This window comes from Ambystoma mexicanum, chromosome 10 (genome assembly GCF_040938575.1).
Source record: "Ambystoma mexicanum isolate Mex_15411 chromosome 10, UKY_AmexF1_1, whole genome shotgun sequence".
NCBI lineage: Eukaryota > Metazoa > Chordata > Amphibia > Caudata > Ambystomatidae > Ambystoma > Ambystoma mexicanum.
In genome coordinates, this window is record NC_090932.1 from 1,088,752,732 (window position 1) to 1,088,773,032 (window position 20,301).

Below are 20,301 nucleotides of genomic sequence, written 5' to 3' on the forward strand. Positions count from 1 at the left end.
CGGTTATGATTTCAAGCCAGTGACCTTATCATGCCTTTCTTTCACTGTGCATCTAAGGCTCTTCAGGATGGGGGGAATTAAGTAGCAGTGATACTCTTTTTGCTCAATATGTTTGTTTGACAATGTATATACTGTCGCGTTTGTTTGTTGTGTGATGTGTGTGCTTTCAATGATATTGCTATAAAGCAGACTATTATTTGAACTCTCTGAAACCAAACATTAACACATAACTGAACCAATTAGAACATGGAAGATATCTGGTCAAATGGTTAAATTGCAGAATAGTTTCAAATCCCGGCTTCAGCACTTAACCAAAGTGTGTTATCCTGGACAAATCATGTAATCTCACTGTGCCTTAACTGCCAAAAATAGTGAGCCCCTAGAAGTTACTCAGTTTGCAGTCTACACTATTCAAAAAACACCAACTTGTGGTTTACTAGATTATAGTGTAGCATATGTGCATATAAAAAAGGCAACAGTTATGGCATGTGAATAGTGACATGTATTTCTGTGTTGCAACCTAGTCATCATAACATGAAATGTGTTATTTTCAAATGTGTGCTTTCACCCCCCTCAAGAAAGGGTTATTCATCATTTGGAGGAGGAAGCCCTCCCCTAAGCGGCTTGACCGCCCTAGAGGCCACACCCACTTTAGGCCACATCCTCTAGATAGAGCCCCCCCCCCTGGATTGCTCATTCCACTTAAAGGCACTGCCTGCCATCCCAGTGTCAGGCCCTTCATTAGGTTGTGAAAAGTTGCAGGTCCAGTCAGTCTCTCAGCGCGTGCGTAGTCCAGACCTTCACCCCCTCATCAAGCTGTGGGTTCAGACACCAGCCCTTCCTAAGGTAGAAGGCATATAAAATGTTAATCTCCATCCTTCCATCGGGTTTTAGTGAAGCTGCAAGTCCAGCTCTTAGCCCATCAGCTGATGGACCGTGGAGTTAAGCTCTAGCAATGAGAGGCCTCATTGTGCCGCGCCAAGGACTCAGGGGTTTAGAAAGTGGAAAGGCCACCGTAGACGGAAAACCTATTAGGCCGGAAAAGCCCACCACACTGCCCATGTGAGCAGTCCTTGCCATTCCTTCCTTTTGTCCCAAGGGTCTACATTCCTGGAAAAAGCAGCTACATGTATTTGTGAAAAGCTACTTCTGGAACTGGTGAAAAGGCCACATGTTACAAGGCCCCTTTCCTAGAATGATGATTGAGCCATGGGGATTTAGAAAAGCGTGTTACAATGTAGCAATGGAGCACCAGAAACCATTGGTGGTAGTGCTCAAGCGACAATGAGCGGGACTGGCCCGGAGAGGTCTCGGTTAATACCCAGACAGGCTGTGGGGATTGCCACAAACACTGAAAAGGGACTTCCTCTGAAAAGAGCGGTTTGTCAAAAGCCAGTGGCACCCTAATCTTATAACCGCGGGTGCTGATGGTGATATTAACCAAGTCAGTGGTAACATCACCACCTGCTGCAAGGAAGCCTTGCCTTGCTCTGGCCCTTAACATGGGTGGCCAATCCCGGCAGGGTTGGCACGCGTGCTGCCTCGGTTGACATCACAGCAGTCACTGAGTCATGGAGCTATACTACTTACATGGGGCGTGCAGACCGCCAAAGAAGGACACCTAGAGAAAAAAATATAGCATGTGTACCCATAGCACGCGCCTTGGGGTCAGTGCTGGACATGGAATACATTTACTGGGGAACCACCTCCTCCTTGGAGGGGTGGGGCCATGGGGAGGAAGGGCGTGGCAACATAATATCTCATAATAGAACCCACACCCTGGCCCTTTGCATAAAAGCAAAATCATTATTGGGAACTTTCGAATTACCATCATTTTAAATGTTAAACATGACTCTTAGTGATTTAGCAAGAAACCCTTTTCAGCGAATAATGGAAGTTTAACTCTGCTGTTTCCATTGGTCACAGTACTCAGCCTAACAACAACAAAAAAAATCTATACATTGCAAGAGAGATATACCGGTTTGGGCAGCTGCATACTTGGCAATATGACCCGTTCCAATCTGTAGGTGCTTATCCAGTCCTAGGTTTTACTTTGCATTCTGCGACTTGTATTCCAAGTTTTATAATGGGACAAATTGAACTACAAATACCAGAATGCAAAGAAAAAAACATGACTGGATAAGCACCTATACATTAGAATGGGTTATGCTGGCAAGTATGCAGCTGCAAGGAAGTTTGTGAGGCTTTGGTCGTTTCTGTATGCAGTCTCGCAGCGCCGCTGAGACCAAGCCCCTGCTTGGGGGGCGGAGGGGTGGGTGAGGGGGGACTTGGAATCGATTATTACGTTATGCTCCAGGTGTGGCACACCCGAGACACAGCCAATGTTAGGTTGCTACAGTCGTGCTATGTTTTGTTAGGATGTGTGCTGTCAGGCCATTAACTCGTCAAACCAGTAACTCCGCCCGGCTCTGTGCAACCAAATCATGTTATACTACGCTTTGCTACTCCAGGTTATGTGATGCGAAGTGAATGTACGCTATGCCGCATTGTCATAAACTGGGTGGCATTCCGCCGGCTGTTACATGTTGGCATTGTGCCAGAGTGGCGACGGTGACTGCTCGCCCTCAACCCCTGCTTTCTTTTCTTTCTAGAAGCACCGATGGCAGCACAGATGAGATCGCACTTCGGTGACTGTCCCAGGTCACACGTAGCGTACTGCTTCCACGGCAGCTGCCGGTTCATCGTGCAGGAGAATGTGGCCGCGTGCGTGTAAGTATATCCGGGGTGGAGCCCAGGGGTCCTCGCGACGGGGTCCCGACTTCCGCATCCCCCTTTTCATAAGTTCTGCTCGTTAAAATACTCCTATGCTTGTCAAGGTATCACTCTTACTTGTCCTCTCCTTAATCCCCCCACCACTCCCCCTCTCTATCTATTTCTCTCTCACACAGAGGTCTCGCTTGCCCTGCTTTCTCTTCCTGCCTCCCGCATTGCACCCCACTCTTAACCCATCACGCACCCCAGGTTGCAGAGTCTGCCGCCTGTCTGCCCACTTTCTCCCAGTGTGCACGCACCCTCAGATCGTCGTCAGAGACCAGTGCTCCTGGAGTCTGGTTTCCTGGGCCTGTGACTCAGAGGGGGGTGGGGAGGGGTGTTAAAGTCATGTGGGCGCTTTCGGCGCTTTAAAAGAGCAGGTTGGTGCATTAGGGCTGAAGGTGTGGTGCCGGATGTTGCCTTCCTGAAAGTGTAGCTGGGGATTACACTGGACGTGTACTGGCACGTCCCCTTCCGTGCCCTGCAACGCATTGAAATACTGAAGGTGTTACGGCGGAACTGGCAGCTTCCCACGTGGGCCAATTCCTCTGTTTCCGGCGCTGATCGGGCGGGGCCAGTCACTTGTCAGGCACGCCTCTGAACCGGAAAGATGGGCGAGGCTTGGCCGGTCTATGTCATGTCCCATCGTTCCTTCGGGCAGAGCCAGCCTCTTACGCCGTGCCCACTTGGAGACCATGTAAAAGGCAAGGTGCTCTCTCTCTTTAGTCGCGCCAGTTGCCAGATTCTCGCACTACATCTGACGCGTTCCATCTTAGTTGATTAACCCTCCTCTTCCCTTATCACTTTCACGGTTTCTTTTTTTCTCGTTCTTTTCAAGCTGTCTTCCTCTTGCTCCAATTCCTCCATAGCTCCCCATCACCCACATCTTGATCTTTGTCTCTCATTTGTATCTCGCACCCAGACCTTCCTTTCCATGACTTCTGCTCCATCTTCTATCCTTTGCTACGTTTGCTTCCCGCGTGAAATCTTTCCTCCTATCTTTTTCTCTCTAGCCCCCTTTCCTCTGTCTCTCTGTCAAATTCGCCAACACACCTTTCCTCCTCAGTCTCGCACTCTGTCGTGTCTACTTTACTTTGAACCTCTTCACTTTCTGTCTCTCATTCTCTCCCAAATCCAAACTGCCTCCTCTCGATAACTCTCTAACAAACACCCGTGACCCACCCTTCCTTCTTTGCCTTCTCATTACCTGTCTCTCCGTGTATCTCTCTGCCCATGTATGTCTCTTTCTGGCTCTCCCTCGTCTGCTTCCACCCTTTCTCCCCCTTTCTCTTACCCTCTCTCCTCTCGCTGCCCCACTCATTTCTACCTCTTTTCCCTCTTTTGTCACGTTTCTTCTCTCTGTCCCCCTCTCACCCAGACCATCCAGGATTTCTTTCTCGGCATCTCTCCCTAATCCCTCCCCCCCACCACACCTTCTTCTTTGTCATGGCGGGCCCAGTGCTGGTCATTGGGCCGGCTCTTGGCGGATCCGAGATCCGGCACCAGATATGGAGGCGGATCTCGGGATCCGGCCAGAGTCAACCGCCCAAGCCCTTGAACCCGCTGGAAAACTTTTTTTTAAAAAAAGAAAAAAAGAAAATGCGCCTGCGACAGCAGCACTGCATTTTACTGTGGCTTTGGCACTGGTGTGTAATGCACAATGCTCGCTACATGTACAACTGATTGCTTGCAGTTGTAAATGTTAGCGAGCATTGTGTATTACACACCAGTGCCAAAGCTGGTGGTAAAAGGCAATGCTGCCGTCGCAGGCGCTTTTTTTTCTCTCTTTTTTTTTTAAAGTATTCCAGCACTGCTGGATGTCCACTACGACCTCCCCCTCTCCCCTCTCTAAACCATGCCCCCTGCCCTTGGGGTGTTGATATTCGCAAGCTCATTTGGCAATGTCATCACTGTGCCCACACGGTGACAGAAAACACACAATGCCATCACCTGAAAAGATGGTCACTTTGAAGGTGATGTTGTCAACCAAAGACACACAGCACTCCAAAAACTGCTCAACAATCACAGACCCGATTCTACCACTTTGAGGTCATTAGTGTGATATCATTGAAAGGAAGCCCTGTAAATAATGTGCCATAAGGTCCTAGCAGATCTCACCCCGTGCACTCGTATTTGTTTTCAGCTGCCACTGCATGTCGCACGGGGTGTGCTGAATCCCTTAGTGTTTTGGTTTTACTCGGGGCCTTGAGACTTGCAGTTTCTCACCTTCTCCATCTCTCCCTTGCACAGGTGCAACCCAGGGTTTATCGGCTCGCGCTGCGAGCACGCCGATCTCCTGGCTGTCGTGGCTGCCAATCAGAAGAAGCAGACCATCACTGTCCTGGTGGTGGTGTCAGTGGTGGCGTGCGTGCTGCTCATCACGGCCTGCGTGTTAATACAGTAAGTGATGCGCAGGCTTGATCACGTGGCCATTGCAGTCTTGCTGCTCCTCTTTTAAAGGTCTGCTTTTAGCTACCTGTAAAGTTTGCCATCCTCGGGTTTGAACAAGTTAATTTCCCCATTTGGCCTCAATGGATCACGTTTCATCCTACCGTGGAATCCTTTGCAGAAATCGAAAACAAAATGTATGAAATATTCATCTGTTCACTATTTTTCAATTGTCCAAATATTTGCTAATAGTATCAGTTTCCTAAACTAGCCAGCGTTCCTCAGGCTATGGTGCTTTTCAAAGGCTTTTTACTTGAAGATGCCAATAGTCTGTGTGCACGGGAGAAACCCACTAGACTAGAGGTCCATAAACCCCCGCTATGCATTGATGTCAAAGAGAAAGCAAGCCTTGAAAAAGCACGATAATGTGTGAAACACGAGCAATTAGCAAATAATTATTTAACTGAAAAAAAGTCATATTTGATAAGACTGGAATTGGGTATACTGTCCTTGAAGAGCCATTTGCTTCTATGGAGAGGATTGTTCTATATTAAATCTCGATCTAATACGAAGTGTCCCCTATTACACGTCTTGGGAACAATCTACGATAGCCGGGTTGCCCGAAAGTAGGCAGAGCTGAAAGAGGAAAGTTTCACCAGCATTGGGTGGACGCAAGACTTTGCCCGCGGTATGAGTTATGATATCTTGAGAACCTTATACAAAAATAAGATCGAGCAGTGGGACTGGATCAGTAAATTTGCCCACCTGGAGTCACTAAAACAGTACACATATGTAAACGAGGTGAGACACACATATCTCAAGGCGCAGAGCTATCTTATGCAGTGCTCTAGTCCATCATTGCACCACTTTATATTACAGCTCTGGGTTAATCAACTCCCGCTATTAGCCCCGCAAGGGGCCTCGGCTAAAGTACCAATAGAGCAAAGAATATGCCAAATTAGTAGAACACAAGAAAATATGGAAACCCCCTGGCATTTTATGACATTATGCCCCAAGATGGGACCGACATATATGACACTACTGGGGGCCTTTTGTAGGAAGGTATGATTCTATCAAAACAGACACATTTTGGGACTTCTGTTTGAACACTGAATTGGAAAAGGTACACATAGCACTACACCAAGTCTGAAAGTCAATATGGCCACGTTTAGAGTGCCACACGTAATAAGAAAGGTACGCAGAAACTAATAAGAGATACAGGCAAAGTACCATAACATATGAATTAATGTGTAGTTAATTTAAAATAGAAAGTAGTCAAATTGAGATCAGCCATACCTAGTAGAAATTGGTTGATAGTGATATGATTGCCGTAGATAGTCTGGTAATGAGACAAAATTTTAACTCAATATTTTATATTAAGGAATTTTTAAGAAACCAGTTGGTTTTTTAGTAGTATTAGGAGATCAGAGGCCTTATCCATTGATCTATGGAGAATGTGCAACTAAGATATGGATATATGTCAAAACAAATCACGTTGTAGGCTATACAATGCAGGTCTTATGGGTACATGTTTTGTTGTTGCTGTATGCCTCATGACCTACAAGCGAACTCATAGCTCCTTATAGCAGAAAGTGTGGCTTGGGTATTTGGGACCTAGATTATGAAATTATACTTTGGTATATGCTGGTACTTGTCTATGCATATCTGTCCATGTATTTTGTATATGTATAATCCCTGTTTTAATATTTTATATTTTGTAACGGTTCTGGATGAACTGAAACAAATAAATAAATAAGAATAAGTTGATACTGGGCTCCTTCACAGATATTCAGCAGCCAAGTGGATGAAACAGGAACTGAGTGGGGATCACTTAATGCAAGAATGGGTGATTGATGCTTTAATGAATAACATACTGAATGGGTGAATTAATGCCTTTTGTACACTCCGAATGTGCACTCGCCACCTCTACATGCTGAGTGTGTGCGGGTAGTCCCGTGCATGTACCTGTCCAGTGCCAGTGTGGGCCACATGCAGAAGGCCGCATTTTGGCACGGCCAATTTGGCATCGCGTCTTTGGCACAGCTCCCATTCAGACACACATGCGCAGGGAGCTGTCCACGCCAGGTTAGCAACGCTAACAGTAATATCCCATCACAGAGACTTGTCCGTGCCGGGATATTACTGTTTGCTCAACTATATTGTCATCCAAAGCACTAATAAATGCAGTGCTTTGGTGGATAGTATATTTAAGCCAAACCCCACACGCTCAGTACATGTCACCGTTAACGGTTCCATATACTGAGCGCATAGTGTTTAGCTTAAATATGCTGTCAGCCAAAGCACTGTATTTATTAGCACAGCTCGGTGCACACTGTCAGCCGCGGCCAACAGGGTGCACCTGAATGGTAGCTGCGATGAAGGCGTTGCGCTGAAACGGCTGGTGCCAGAATATCCAGCTTCTCATGTGCCACGTGTGCGTTAATAAAGTAAGAGGGCTGCACCTAGTGATGCACGGCCGATCAGAGGAGTCTTCAGAGAAGAATATTTAGAGCCAGAATATTTAGATATGCTAAACATCCAGAAGCGCCAACATTCTGGAGGCTCTGTGGGAGAATCCCCAGGAAAGAAGATTCCCTAGGAAAGCGATAGTCGTGGCATTAGGCCGAAGAGGAAATACACTAGGCCGAGACAGTGGACTAATGGCAAACTGGCCTATCATCACATCTGTGGATTTCTATAATACTGCTGCTGTGACAAAATGGCCATCTGGTGTTGGCGGGATAGTGCAAACATGTGCCTTTGCGGAGATTGCCTACAAGCACCCCTAGTGCTAGCTCTGCAGCGGTACAGGGCAGGTTGAAAGGTTGCATGTACATCCCTGACAAATGTTGGAAAACAAAGTTCTTGCATGCAGAGGTGACATTTTAACTGTCTGCACCTCTCATCTAAATTCTAATAATTGTATGCATTAGTCAGTCTTTTGGCACATACATATTTAAATATAAGCCATGCCTCGTTGTGGCATGGTGACTGCTGACAGGTATTTGATATCACACTACTGTCAGCTCTGTGAGCAGGGCCAGCTCTAACAGGACTGTTGTGTTTTGGTGTCTGGTCCAGGTGTCTCCAATACTACAACATGGAACAAGGGCCAGAATGCTGCCTCTTTAGTTCCCCAGAGGGAAAGCCAATACCTTTCTCCCAGAGCACAGGAACGCCCACCAGCAAGTCTCCTGGCAACATTGACATAACAAAAACCACACTCACTCCAAGGTGATGACTTCAGTGGTCCTAAGCATTCCAGTCTATCTCAGCAAAGGCACATGTTTGTATTATACTTTTGGCACAGAGTATTTTTGAAAAGTGGGTCTGATTGGCAGACCTCCCTTTCACAAAGGAATAACCTGCATCAAGTTATGTTAACATTAGAAAAGCCAGACTATCCGGCCTTCATCTGATGGGCATTCTGTCAGAAACCCAGCCACAAAGACTGAGCAACACCTTTCTAAGTGCCAGGCTCGACTTCAGGTTGAAATGATCTACCGAGGTCATCTGCATCCTCTGTGTATATTTTACAGGGGTGGGTTTTTGTATTGTTTTCTGATTAGTTGTTTGCATTTTGTTTGATTTTAAATCTATATTTTTAAAGAACCTTAGTTGTACGTTCTTTTATTTTGGACCATTGTACTTGAGTTGTTTGGGTTGCTACTACTATGAGGTGTACCTCTCCGCTGTGCCTTTTCACCTTTATGATTTGGATCGTCGCTGATGTTGAAGTAGTGTGGGGCCGAGTTGGAAGTCCCGCCACTGCTCAGCCCTGTACTCCCACAAGAGCAGTAGTCATTGCCACACATCTGCCTATAGGAGGATTGAAGGGCAATGGTGGTAGTGGTGTGTGCATAGGTGAGGTACTGAATTAGGAGAGCGAAGGATGCAGGTCAAGACTTAGAGCATCGCCAGAGCACAACGCAGAGTATTGTTCCAGCAGACTACCCAAAGCTCGTGACGATAACCTCATACATGATCAGAAGCCCTTGCTGGCTGCTCCATCACCTCGAACCACGCGCAATACTGCCAGCGCACCTCAACGCAGACCTGTAGCACCCCTGCTTTCCCAGTCTCAGTACAATACCGTACCCAAAGCTCTGCCAATGCACGTCATGGCTGACAGACCTGCAGCACCACTTGTGAACGCAGTCTGTGTACAATCACAGGGGTGGCTGCAGGTCTGTACTGAGGTGTGATGACAGCGGTGTGTGTGGGTCCTTCTAATGGATTTGCCAGTGAGTGTTGCAGGCCAGTAAAGAGGTGCATTGGCATGCCCTATGGGACGGAGCACGGCAGGTTCGGATCGTGGTGCATTGGCGGAGCTGGGGGTACTGCAGGTCTTAAGGAAGGTATAATGACAGAGCGAGGTGGGCTTCCGAATATTGGAATAGCAGTGGTCAATCGGTTGGTATTCAGGAGGTGCATAGGTAGACCTGGTTGTGGGTCTTGCTGCCAGAATAGAAGTGTGTGCGGAAGTCTTTTATCGAGGCACCTTTACAGACGTGTGTTGATCATACCTGCCTACATTTTTACATTTTAAAACGAAAAACCCGGATTGACATCACACAGCTCCCCACCCACATCACTTGATAGACTCCGCCCACATATTTCTAGACTCTGCCCACCTAACCAAACCACTAGTTTTAAAAAAAAACACTATGGTGTAATGCCAGATATGGATGGGATTTGCTCATGATACTGTGTCTCCGCCCACACCTTCATGTGATTGGCCAGAAGCAGTCTGCTTGTGGTCAATCACATGGAGGTGTGGGTGGAGTTGCTGGGATTTCCGAAAATCCCAGAGGCTCCTCGCTCTTCCTCAGAGAGCAGGAGAAGAGCATGGAAAGCCTGAGTTTCTGGCCTAAACCTGGACAATAGGCAGGCATGATGTTGATGGCCACGGTTGAGGGAGAGCAGGCAGCGTTGTTGATGTGCGGTGGCAGAGATGCGTGTGGATTCTCAGTGTCCCTGATAGTAGCCAGACAGGGGAGTAGACTTTTGGTTTTCCCATCTCAGGGATCGGGGGAGCGGCGGCAAAAAAAAGTCCCATTTCAACGTATTTAATTCAATTGGTCTTTGAAAGGGGGGTGGGCGGTCGGGGGGAGTAGTGGGAGGGGCCGTAGCACTCACGTAGCCGGCATCCCTATCGCCAGCAGTGTTAGGCGCAACTTGTCACAAAAGTGAGCACTGGCACGGCGTCCATTTTATGTCAACCCTCGTGGCCTCCACCCAGGCATGGGTGCTGCTTTTCTGGATCCCGTGCGACATCTCCCTTAATCTACCCGTCCTCGTGGACCATGAACTGCACGGCAATCAGTGCCCCCGATAGTACAGTGGACGTGCTGTCCGCTGCAATACGTAAAATCATCCCTGGCCCCCCTGACCCTGCGATATCGGCGTATTCCTAAAGCGTGCAGCTGGACGTTTATCACGTGACCTTTCCTGTTCTAACGGGGGACTGGTTTGGCTGATGGTACATTGGCAGACCTGGTGGACGGTTCAGTGTGCGAGAACAGGGGAAGGTCAAGGGAAAGCTAGTCACATCTGACGTACAAGGGCAACAGTGATGCATTCACACTAGTTGTTGATACATAAAACACAAACGTCTGCATAGAGAAAAATATAAATGCATACATGATAATTTACACATTTATAAGCAGCATTGTTTCTAACTGTAGGGGCTAGCATCCCCCATACAGTAAATGGACAATTTCTCACGCTGCACCAGCACATAAGGGTGTTTATTCAGCCAAATATTACAGTAAATGATTACTTTAAAAAAGTGAAGTACAACACGAGTTAAACATTTATCCTACATACAATCCACAATAGCACCATTGTATATGGCAATAAAGTGCTAACATGTAAGAATGTGTTTAATATGTTTCCAGACATACAGGAACTAACTGCCTTCATAAATGTAAGTACTTTTTTGCATTTTAGCACTTTATTGCCATATACAGCGGTGTTGATAGGGCGAAGATAACAACGTTGGAACTTATGGCCAGATGAAGTAAAACGAAGTTGAATTGTTAAAAGTATAAACAGTGCTTTAAATAGGGTGAGAAATCGAGGGGGGCTGTAATGAGGGTGGGTGTGTGGCCTAACGGATGGGTGTGGCCTGAAGTCAGCCCAGGACAATAAATGAAAGTAGCTTTCCTCACTGTTGGGATACTTATAAAAAAAATCTTTATAGTCCCATGCTGGGGATTCGAACCCGCACACACTGCTATTTCAGAGATGTTGCATTTCTTTTGCTTCATTCATTAGACTGTTTGGCACATAAAGGCCGTTATGGGCACAGTAACAGTGCCATGTGGCACTGGCTTGTCACCGGCAGGGCTTGGGTTTGAATCCCCAGTATCGAACAATACAAAAAAGTGTCTTTCCTCGCTGTCGAGTTGTCAGTGGGGTGGTGGAAACCTAGGAGGCCCACACAGTGCCCTAGCTCGATCAAAGCTTTGGGAAACTGCCGGGACTCAGTCCTGGATAGACCTGGCCCACTTAAAGCCTTTTGTATTCGTTTTAGTTTGTGAAACATTGAGCCCAATTTACTGGTTTATCTGAGCTTGAAAATGTTACATGAATGCAGACTTTCTCAAATAAGTCAATGTCACGCGTTGCAGTGGGATTATCGTCGAAAGTTTAACTTACCTTTATCTTTCTCTCCTTTTCATTTTAGCTGCTGCAGGCCGAGACAAAATTGTGACTGGTGCCGATCGATTCTCTGCCGGCAGGAAAAGCCAGCGGGCCTTTTAAACGGCAGGACCTCCTGCTGCCAATCAGAAACAGGTACAGTCTCCATGGGGATTCATCCATTCACAAGAGTTTCTTTGTGTAAACCATGCACTCTGACTTCTTGGGTTTTCAGGCCCTCCGTTACCGGTGGCATTGGTGCTTGAGTCATCAGACACAGACTAGACAGGCAGGCTTACTAAGCCATGCGATTTACTGACAGGTGGTTGTCGTCTGGGAGAAGCCAGTATGGGCTGGGACAGAGCCAGTCACATCTCGCTTTCTTTAATATCGTACAGGTGTGTTTGCTTTTGTTCACTGGCATTTATCTTTGCTCAAAGAATGCTGTGAAAGCACTCATAATATCCTCTTCTTGTGGGCTTTGCAGTAAAGTTGCTGCCAATAAGCCCACCCATGGCTTAAAGCATATATGTGAATGGGCCTTTATTTCTGCGTTTGTAGATGGATACCTATTCAGCAGTACCTTGGCCTGCACTACATTATCTACATTATCTAAATTATTGTCACATTTATTTGATTTAAAACAATGCTTTCTTCCCTAAAATACAGTTGTGTGAAAGGTAATGGCTTAATTGCCTATTCATTCACCAACATTTCGTCACATTAAGTGATTTAAAAGAGCTGTTAATAGCGATTGGGTAAGCAGAAGACAACGGGTGCACATGTACTTGTTTAATCGTTCATGAGCCGATTACCAGTGTCCAAGCAAGGTATTAACACAGTGCAGACACTGCAGCAATCACTTTTCTCGGACATCAGAGATCTATAAGGATTCCATAGTCAATCCATAAGGGCACAGGCACAGAAAAGGGCCAGCGGTAATCAACAGTTCTCCAGTTCTGTTTGCACAGGTCTAGGAATCCTGCGTAAGGTTATTCACCTTACTCGAGCTGGGGGAGCCAGGGATTTCATGGGTAAGGCCGAGCGGGGCCGAGCCTGAGGGCCAGGCCTGTCTCTAGGAGCCCACCAGGGGCAAGCCCATAAAATACCTGTCTCCCCCAGAAAAATATTAAAAAATGCGGCTCTGTCGAGCCACCATCAGGGCCGCATTCAATTTTTCGCTTTTTTGCGCATTTCTTTCCATATTGGCCGTGCCGTGGGCAAAATGTAAAGAAAATGCAGAAAAAGGAAAAAAATAAACGCGGCCTTGGTGTATTGTCGGCACTGAACAGCCATCAGGGCCGCCTTTTTGTTTTTCATTTATGGGCATTGCTCTCCATTTTGCTGGCGCGCAGCGCAGGCAAAATGAAAATAAATGCCCATAGATGAAAAAAATGGGCATTTCTTCCCATTTTGCCTGTGTCGCGCGCCAGCAAAATGAGAAGCAATACCCAAAAAAGGAAGATAGAGTGGTTAGGTGGGTCTACCTTAAGCCGTAGCTGCTGCTGCTCACCGGTCTCCTGCGCCGCCCTGCCTGAGCCTCGTTATCACACTGGAAACAACCTTAAAGAGAACTGATAGGATAAAGGGGCTAATGCCTCTCCCATCAAACTTTTTATGGCTGCTCCGGTGGGGGTGACTCCCTGTTCTGGCCCTAGCCAATCGTGTTGTCTGGGGGCGGGGCAGGAAGTCATGGCTCGGAGGGTGGAGTGGACAGGCCTGCGTGTGCAGAGTACACTACGCTGCCATTTTTAATTATTTTCTTTTACTCATCGGGTAGCATGGTGGGGCAGACAGGCTAAAACCAATGATACAGAAGGTTCCCCAGGACAATATCAGTGGGTATCATTAATTGAAACCTTCCAACCATCGCTTGTTGGTTTTAGAGGGTCAGGTAAAAGTGTGGGCCCCTTGCTCGCTCTTCTATAAGGAACCAACTCCACCTTAATGACGAGGCTCAATAAGGCTGACAGATGTCTGGGGTGCATGGTTTCCTGTGCAGAGGAGATGTGGGTTGGCGCAGCGTAGAACTGCATTTATTGTTAGCAGGACCTGTGCTTATTTGCATATGGCTGGTCCCCAAGAATGATGTCACAGACAGGCTGAAATCGAAGGTATGGAGCGTGGCCTTAAGAAAAGCTAGTGGCTATTTATTTATTTATGCTGCCATTTGTTAAGCACGCTTAGCCCGATCGCATCTAGACGCTGGTTACAGAAGCGTGGAGGTTGCAATAGTTACCTTAGGCTGCATTCAGGGTACATCAGATGAAATCGTTAAACTTCAATAAGTACATACGTTACAGGTAACAATTACATAAAGAGGTTGCATATTACTGGTACAGTTAGAGAGTCACGCTTGGTGTGTGTGGCGAGAGGGGGGGTCAAGAGTAGGTATTACTCTTGATTGAAAAGCCACGTTTTGAGCTCTTTCCGGAAGGATCATAGGGACAGATCAAATGCTAATGCTATCATAGGCTATGATTGCTTCCAAACCTTGCACCCATCACTTTTTGGTTACAGAAACCTGTGATACCGCTGGCAAATTCCCTTCAGAGAGCATCTTTGGAGAGTATTCAAGGATGTGCCCACAATGATGAAATGATGACCACACATTGACAGTGACAATACTCCCAAAGACTTGACTCTTTGTTGATTGCTACTGCTTGGTCTTGCGTATTTTTATGTTATGAACTTGGCTACAATCATCCCATACTGTTACACTCAACATGTATTTCTTTTATTGGAACATCAATGCACAACTCTAAATGGGCGTTCACGTTAAAGGTGATGGATGACCTGTAAGGAAAGTTATAGCAAGAAGAGCGTGATGAATGAAAATGGCCGGTCCTTCCGTTGGTGTATCTGGGACAGTTGTCTAATTTTTGGTGTGTGACGTTTTGATCCAGTAGGGCTTGAGACAATGTTATTTTCCCAAAATCAAATGATGCGGCAGATGATGGCTTGAATGGCAAATCCCAAAGCATGCTGTGCTTGACCCATCTGTGGAATTTCATCATTCCAGTGGAAATCTCGCACTCTGTATTGCCATTTTCTGCTCAAACTTCCAGTGCTACGCGGATGACACTCAACTCATTTTCAGGCTGCCCTCGGCCACCTCCTCCACCTCTCGCATCACCGATTGCCTAACTGCCATTCAAGATTGGTGTGCCGCCATCGATCTTTGTCTGAATGCCAGCAAGACAGAGATCCTCCTCATTGGCACACCATCACCTTCCTTTCCCCTCACTCTCTGGCCGGCCTCCCTTGGCCCTCCTCCTATCCCCACCTGCGAGGCCAAGAACCTTGGTGTCACCTTTGATTCCACACTCTCCTTCTTCGCCCACATCGCTGATGTGTCAAAAAAGTAAAACCTCCTACTGCACCTCCTCAGAGGTATTCTTACTTTCCTCTCATTCCCCCAGAAACTCACTGTCTCCCAAGCTCTGGTTCTCTCTAAGTTGGACTATTGCAACAGCCTCTTTCTAAATCTACCTGCCTCTACTCTCCGCCCCCTTTGCAACTTATCCAGAACAGGACTGCAAGACTTTTCCTTGGCCTCAAGCCCTGGGATCATATCTCTCCAGCTCTGAAATCTCTCCATTGGCTCCCAGTGGATGCATGGATTAAATTCAAAACCCCCTGCATTGTCCACAAGGCTTTCTGGGGCCTGGGTCCAACATACCTTCAGCTATCCCTCCGCAAATACCTCCCTTCTCGAGCACTCCTCTATCTCTAACTCCCTCAGGGTCAGTTGTTCCTCAAAGAAACGAGCTGGGGGTAGATCTCTGTCTTCGGCTGGAGCCTCCCTCTGGAACAGCCTCCCTGCCACTCTAAAACTTGAGGAGAACCATCTCCGGTTCCGAAAGCACCTCAAGACCTTCCTCTTTGTTTCTGCCTTTGCCCCCCCTCTCCCCTGCTGATTCTACTCTCCCTCAGCACCATGCACCTGGCCACCCTCTTTCCTCCGGGCCCAAGTACCTGCTCCTCTTGCCACCCACACACACTGCCTCTGGGCCACCCCTTGCACTGGGGTCTGTATCTGTACCCATACAGCCCCCACCCTCTTTTTTGTTGTTCTTCCTGCACTTATCAGACCTACCCAGCCTGCTGCCTTAAACCCAGCACTGCCACTTGTGGCTGCACTCCCTGTGTTTGTTGCCTTTTTATTTATTAATTTATTAATTATTATTTATGGTTTTTTTCCCCCTTGCTCCGCACGCTCCTTTTTGTTCCCCCTTCCATGCACTTCTCCCTCTCCCCCTCTTCCATGCACTTGCGCGTTCTCAGTGTCACTGGGCCTAGTAAGATCGTTGTTTTTGTTTCTCTGTTCCTCTTCCCTTGCCTTGTTACACTCTGAAACACTTGTGTATGAGCACGATAGAAATAAAATAACAATATCAAAATGACTGTGGTTCAGTGGTGTGATGCAAAACTCTCTATGTACTCACTGGGTGTTTTATGCACACTTTGTCAGTGCCCCACCTTTTATCTCAGACAGGCTTGTTTCTAGGTTTCTAGTGGTTTAAAAAATATTGTCTGACTCACAAACCTGCACTCTAGTCAATATAGTCCTCACACAATGCACGCAATCTTCTTGAATATGGAACTTAATCTTTTTTTGTTTTTTTTCTCTGCAGTGGTCTAAGTGGGGGGCAGTTCTAATTCCGTGTCTTTGCAACGGGAATGACGAATCTGCGGCACCAACCATGCGCAGAATGACTGCAATGGCCTCCTATGGAGGAACGCACCCGTGCTGGACCGACCGCCGCGACTCTGCATAGCCTGAGCATGCGCGCGGATCAGTTGGGGCTGTCGCTGCCTCAGAACCTCGGACTAATCAGAGTGACGGATGTTAATGCTGTGGAGAGCTGATCCCTACCGCCGGATCTTAAGACATTCATACCACGCGCTCGTGGCAGTATTGAACACTAAAGGCTCTGAGGGACTATCTGCGGGGCGGGCTTCTCACTGTTCCACTGGAAGTGACTGGAGCACACAAAGCTCAGGCCGGAGAACCAGCTGCGGCGGACTCCATTGTAACCGTGGGCATGAACCTACCGGACTGGGAAGGACTGCGCCCGCCGGCCAGAATTGGCAGGCGGGATCTGAGATTTGTTACACAAGTGTCTTTCATTTATTTATTATTAATTTTATAAGGTCTGCATGCCTGCCCTCCCCCTGCGCAACCCTGTCGTGAACAGAGGGGGCTGTGCCTGAGAAGGATTCAAAAAGAAGCTAACAAATATGACCAAGTTAAGTTTCCTAGTTGATGTGTTTTATTAACAATGTTTTATTTAAGTGAAAATTGTGAAAGTGTCGTCTCTCGAAGGTCTTGCTCAAGTGTTGCGCCTGTTTTGCGCCTGCAAGTATTTGTGCAGATCCTTCCGCCACCCGCTCTTTGGTCTGGATGCAAAAGGCCCCGGGCCCGCACTTGCTCGGCCGGGGTTGAGCCTTGCAGTTATGCCTTCAACACGCCTACAATGTTTAGCAGGTGCTTTGGGGTATATGGCTAGGATGGAATTGGTGGGTGTGTAGAGTTGGGCAGACATTTCTGAGAGCGGTGGTTATCCCTCGGCCCACACGCGTCAGAGCTACTAGAGATTAATGGGAGTTTTATCTAATGCTAGTTTGGACCCATGGCCATGCCTGCCGTTGAGCCTCTGGAGACTCCTATTAACACTCTCTCCCCCCTCACATACCTAATTCTAACCTCTTTCCTTTAACCAAAAAACACAAAGATGCCCTACAACTGTCCCCTTTGTCATTGTCTTCGGACAGTCGCTGCGGGGAGTGCACAAGCTATCACCATAAAATGGAGGTCCCACCCAATATGTGAAGCCAAGCACAAGTCGGCCACCACACGCGAGCATGCCTGTGTCCCATTGTCCCGTAACCAAGGTAGCGCCATGTTCCACTGTAGACTACTCTTTGCCTGGATCCTGGATCCATTGACTAGGCTGCCATTGTAACCGGAGATTGAAAAAAAAAATGTTTTCATGCCGGTTCTCATGGCTACGGCTGGAAAGGTATTTCTTTGTTTTAGTCGCAGATACCACATATTTCAGGAGTAATAATTCTGGCTAAGGATGATTGGGGCCATTTTTGGTCACCAGGTTGGGAGCTTGCCATCTATAAAGGCAACTGGCTAATTTGGTAAAAGGAAAGGCTTTTATACGACTGGCAATGGAACCGCCATTGACGCAGTGAAGATTTTAAATGGGAACCATAGGCCAATAACAACTATGGCACTTGAGGGTGTGGCCTATTATTTGGGCTTTATCTCTGAATACCAACACATTAATCTGAAGAATACATGACAGCTATTACACAAGCCTGGCAACACTTCGTGCCTGTATTTACACGTGTGGACACAATTTCACAAGTCTCCGAAGGGGCTTCCTTGTCGCTGTCAGTGTACAGTGAGTTTCGGCTGTGCCAGTCGCCCGAGCCAACAATGCTTTTTTTGTTTTTCCAGTGTTATTTCTACCTGTTAGCTAGCACTTAGTTAGCCTGAAGACTGACCGTGACGTGGGGCTCTTGTCAATGCCCCTAATGCTAATAATAAATGACTGAGGGTCCGGACCAGTAGATACCCTGTTGGGGGGTTGGATTGCGTTTGGAGCAAAGGCCCTCTTCTGCAGACAGCAGCGGCTTGTGGTACAAATCCCAGTAACATAACATAAACAAGCACTGGCAATACCAACAGTTCCGGCTTGTGTGCAGGCATGGAAAAGGCACTTATCAGGCACTGCGGTAGTGGTATTAACTGGCCTTTGATGATAGTAGGTGCAAATTGGTGCTCGTGTCTGGGCATCTAATAGTGCCTAATATATCTACACAAGCCAAAATTGTTGGCTTTGCCAATGCTTGCTTTTAACAGATCTTCAGTGAAGGACACACACAATGCTTGTAAACCGAGTGGCTGGAGGCAGACCTGGTTAAGACATTTTTACTACACCAGTGTTGGTGTTTACAACTCCAATAAAGTCATTAACTCTCAGAAGACTGCTTTCAAAAAAACACAGGAGGCACTGTGTTAAGGTTGATGTTAAGGCTTGATTAAAGCGAGCTCAAAGAGTTCCACCGAGGAGGTGTTTTGGGCAGGAACTGGGTAGGTATGGCCATAGGGATTAGCATGACCGCGGGGAGGCAATGGGTGGGCGGGTAACCAAGCAACACCTAGAAGGTTTGTGTCCCTCCTCCTGTGCCATTTCTCCCTAGCTGTGCTCCGATGCAATAGTTTCAGCTTACAGGTGGTGTGCAAGCGGCACCGAACAGCCCAAACTAAAAAGAACGTAACATGGGTTTGCCGTGAACGCAAAAGGGAATCATGAATCCCTGTGCAGGTCCCTGAAAAAATAGTATTTTACTCTTAAGGGGATTGATTCCTAGATGCACCTCTTTCTGAAACTAAGCACCAAATAAATAACTACACAACAAGACAGAGAGGAAGGAGGCAGGCCCTCTTATAGAAAACAAGGGATAGATTCAGGCACACTGGCTTTCTCTGCAAAATGCTGCAGATCCTCTAAAAGGGGCATCAAGATTAGAAAACACCCCAGGGTCTGGAAGGTGGGAGGCCCTGAACATTGGTTAAGGAGAGCCACCCCCCCCCTGCACAGTGAAGGGCTGTGATTTGGTCTTGGGCAGAGTTTCAGTACCACAGCTTTAGCTGGCCTCTGCGGCCTGGACCAGTCTCCCTTTTGGTTATGTACACTCCCACTGGCAGTGTTTTGTGATATTAAGGAGGTGTAGAAACCGTCTCAGCTATTTGTCCCTCAACCCCATATTAGCTTGATGAAGTGGGCACACAAAGTATCAGCTTGCTATTGAGTTAGATATCTCCGCTTCCGCGATCAGAAAGCCAGGGTCCGTTTTTCGAAAGCTAGCTGGGCCACGCTTTGGAGCCTGCAATGTAAATACCGGATGCGGCTTCCCAGATATGTAACTACCCAATACACCCTATGACCATGCATTAAGATTGAGAAAGGGAAAAGATTGTGACACGTGCCTGTTCCCACCAGGACTCTCTATCCCTTCATGCCGGGTTACATCCAGAATGTTCTCAATTCGAGGCTGTGTACTTTATTTCAACTCATTTGTGAGGAATGGTAAAAGTCAAGGGATCCCCGAGGCTCTTGTTGTTCACTGAAGAGTAAAGCAGGACTCCTGCAAGGCAAATGGTGATCAAACGGGCAGCAGGATTGCCTGATCTCCAAAGCAGGAGACTCTTACCGGCTAATGGAAGGGAGTGATGGCCATGTTGGCAGGCAGCTTTCTCTGTGATGGGATAAGAAATGCCTGGACTGCTGTGTTTCGACGCAGGATTTTTGAACATATAAAGTGATGGCCTGGAAGGTCATGCCTGCAGGCAGCTGCTGTAAGGTGTGCAGCAATGGAATATCCATTCTGCATGGAGTACGCTTCATGGTGGCACAGAAGGGAATGGATTTCGGCGTCTACGTGCAGTGAGCAGTAGTTGGTGATCTCTTGACT

The 20,301-nt window shown here is 47.3% G+C and overlaps 1 protein-coding gene across 1 annotated transcript in view; it reads left to right on the plus strand.

Moving 5' to 3' along the window:
- Positions 1–17,112, plus strand: part of TGFA (transforming growth factor alpha) — a 63,075-nt gene extending 45,963 nt beyond the window's left edge. The window contains exons 3-6 of the mRNA XM_069618909.1: positions 2,613–2,730; positions 5,023–5,172; positions 11,852–11,961; positions 16,443–17,112. Coding sequence (XP_069475010.1) covers positions 2,613–2,730; positions 5,023–5,172; positions 11,852–11,961; positions 16,443–16,450 — 386 coding nt within the window. The 3' untranslated portion in view covers positions 16,451–17,112. The remainder of the gene's footprint in view (positions 1–2,612; positions 2,731–5,022; positions 5,173–11,851; positions 11,962–16,442) is intronic.
- The last annotated feature ends 3,189 nt before the right edge of the window (positions 17,113–20,301 follow it).